We start from the raw sequence: 2,899 nt of genomic DNA, 5'->3' as shown, positions 1-2,899 counted from the left end.
TTCTAGCACAATTGCAGTACATGAGGAAATGTACACTGGTAGGTCTAACTCATTTGAATATGCGACCACCGATTTGAGACCGACAAATACACAGACAGTAGCTATCGGTTTGGAACGCAGGACTGGTTCAATCCAGTCTGGTTTTGCATTTCAAATGTCAGAGAGAAAAAATTACAGGTGAAAGACACGAGTTTACATCCCTATCGAAAAAGAAACTGTGATTATCCGTGGAATTGATGTTTATATACATGGACAGAGGATACAATCATGCACAATTATTCAAAGTAAGTTTAATACTCCATGTCAGAACAATGAACCAATATGATAATTAAGTTGCAATGACCGTCACTATAATTCTCTTTAGTTATCATCAAGTAGAAAAGCACTATAACAAGAAAATGAAAAGGAAATCTAAAAGACCAGGACGAGACACCAGTTTGGAAAAGTCATTTACGAGCTTGATAAGAAATCCCTACAATGGCCAAAAGTGATTAATTTACAAGCACCGGCCAAAAGTAATCATCCACATCAAGGAGGTTATAATTCTTTGAATAAAAACCAAAATATAACAACTTCCCCATAGGCCAATTTGTGAGTGATTCATTTGCTTTTTTTGTTTCTTTTGGTAAAAAAGTGAGTGTTTCATTTGTCTGTTAGCGAGGAACAGGCGAGTTATCAGCAATTGCAATTCATATATATGAAGAGATCCGCCAGACAACACCATAGGGGTCCTTGATCCTGCCCATGCGCCCTCTGACTGTCTCAATGATCTCACCCACTGCTTTTGCTCCAAAACTCACAGCCTGGGCTATAAGCCTATCAGGGTCGCCAACTATCAAATCCCTGTAAGCTCTTGTTTCATCAGGCTTCACCCTGTCCATGGAGCACAAAAACACATTCAGACAAATATAAATACATATACCAACTCCACTCCAACATATTAAATATGTATAAATTCCAACAGAAATTATATCAATAGTCACTGCAAACAGATTCTACATTTCTACATTTTAAAATTTTCGCTAAATAACATTGTTAAAAAGCTGCCAAATAGAATTGATTAATAGTCACCACACTAACTTTTTATATCCCAAAGCTCACTGAATTCACCAATAGCAAAACCTAAAAGTTGGATAGCCCTGGATACTCGCTGTTTACCAGATTCTGAAGTGTTGACGATGCTGATCTTCCACTTCACAAAACCCAGATCAACCATGTAATTCCCCTTCCCTCTAATTTGAGATTTATGTGTCATTATAAAAACTCTTTTAAAGGAACAATCGAAGTGGAAGCTATTGGCATTGAGTAATTAGAAAATTTTAAAATTTTACTTTCTGCATATTTTGCTGCAAGTATTTTTTATTTTTATTTTTTAACAATTTGAGGTTCTGGTTCTGATACTGTACAATTCTGCTCCATCAAGTTTACAAGTGGTTTGTTTAAACCTTATGTTCACTCCTTTTGGTTGGCAAGAAAATTCTGAAAAGAAAGATAACAACCGGCCTGTAGAGACAATGTGGTGTGTTACATATGTAACAGATGCCTTTGCACTATTTATAATATATATATATATACATACAATGTCTTTGCATATGTGAATTTTAAGTGTGGCTGATTGTACACATTTGTTGTTTCCAGTAGTATGTTCGAAAGGTGATACTATTAATATCTCAGCTTTTCGCATTAAGCTATTTTTCATCATTGTGCTGATTTATTGGTTTTGAAATATTACGGTGGTTGGTTCTGCTGGTATACTATTATGCTATGCTATGTTGGATGAAAACTAGTTTCGTGATCAATATATCCTGTCATACAAAATTGCTAGCGTGATTTATTACTTAAACCTTATCCTTTCAAAAATTTGGTTTAAGTAAATAATTTTGTACCATGAATTTTTTGTGCTCAATATGGACAATGCTATAAAGAATTGCATACAGCTGAAAAAATGTGTGTAAGAATTGTATTTTATTAAACGTGTATTGTTCAATTTTGAGTAGATATCCCGTTGAAATATGTTAGCTCGCTAGTATGGTGAACAATATCGACGATTACAAATATATCTACACTCTACAAATAATGATTCTTTATCTTCACAATTAAGGACTCAACCCCAAATGCCATGAACATCTTGTAACGTAGGGGTCTTAGATTTGCAATTAAACATACAAAACATACCAAAAAAATAAAACTAAAAGACAATTGTAAAACCAATCTTAGATTTGCAATTAAACATACAAAACATACCAAAAAAATAAAACTAAAAGACATTTGTAAAACCAAAACCAAATGCACGGAAAAAAACATACGAACAATTAGAACCCTAAAAGTAGATTCGATTCACCATGGAAAAATTAAAAGAAGAAACAAACAAACAAATCAACGATTCAGATAAACGTGAGACAGAATAATTAGCAACGATAAATTATCAGGGAAAAAAAAAAAGGCTTACGGAATATCAGAGTCATAGATCACAAGGACATAGCCAATAAAGTCGAGCTCGGTTGCCCTAGAATAATCTCCATTGATGTAACGGCAAATCCCTCTGCAGAAAACCTGTTCGACACCGAAGGCTGTCCTGTAGAACAGAGCAGCACCCTTGGCGTCGCTTACCTTCAAATACAGATGCGGCAGCAAGGACGTGTCTCGCTTTTGCTGCTCTCCCTCAGACAACAACCACGACACCGACGACGGCGTTTCCATTACCGGCAACAATGGCATTGGCCTTTTAGCCACCAACCTCTTTGACTTCAAAGAGGCCGGCGGCATGTTCGTCACCTCCGGCGCCATACCGATTTCTCACTTCTCTGCGACGGAACTCAAATAGCCTTGAAAATTTTCTTTCCCTTTTCTCAATTTTACAAAAACACCCAGGAAGGTACCAGAATGGTCCTCTACGTTT

At 36.0% G+C, this 2,899-nt stretch overlaps 1 protein-coding gene across 1 annotated transcript; it reads right to left on the bottom strand.

The window, feature by feature from the left end:
* Positions 1-275: 275 nt before the first annotated feature.
* Positions 276-2,899, bottom strand: LOC107426657 (uncharacterized). The gene is made up of 2 exons (XM_048481274.2): positions 2,450-2,899; positions 276-873 (listed from the first exon to the last, which is right to left on the bottom strand). The coding sequence occupies exons 1-2, from the start codon at positions 2,785-2,787 to the stop codon at positions 690-692; spliced, it is 522 nt and encodes a 173-aa protein (XP_048337231.2). The 5' UTR covers positions 2,788-2,899; the 3' UTR covers positions 276-689.

This window comes from Ziziphus jujuba, chromosome 9 (genome assembly GCF_031755915.1).
Source record: "Ziziphus jujuba cultivar Dongzao chromosome 9, ASM3175591v1".
Lineage (NCBI taxonomy): Eukaryota > Viridiplantae > Streptophyta > Magnoliopsida > Rosales > Rhamnaceae > Ziziphus > Ziziphus jujuba.
This window is presented reverse-complemented; position numbering and strand designations above follow the sequence as displayed.

Excerpts from the sequence above, each read along its gene's own strand:
- LOC107426657 (XM_048481274.2), bottom strand. The coding sequence starts at position 2,787 with ATGGCGCCGGAGGTGACGAACATGCCGCCGGCCTCTTTGAAGTCAAAG. Across the intron at positions 874-2,449 it reads ATCTATGACTCTGATATTCC|GGTGAAGCCTGATGAAACAA; the intron begins GTAAGCCTTTTT and ends CTCCATGGACAG.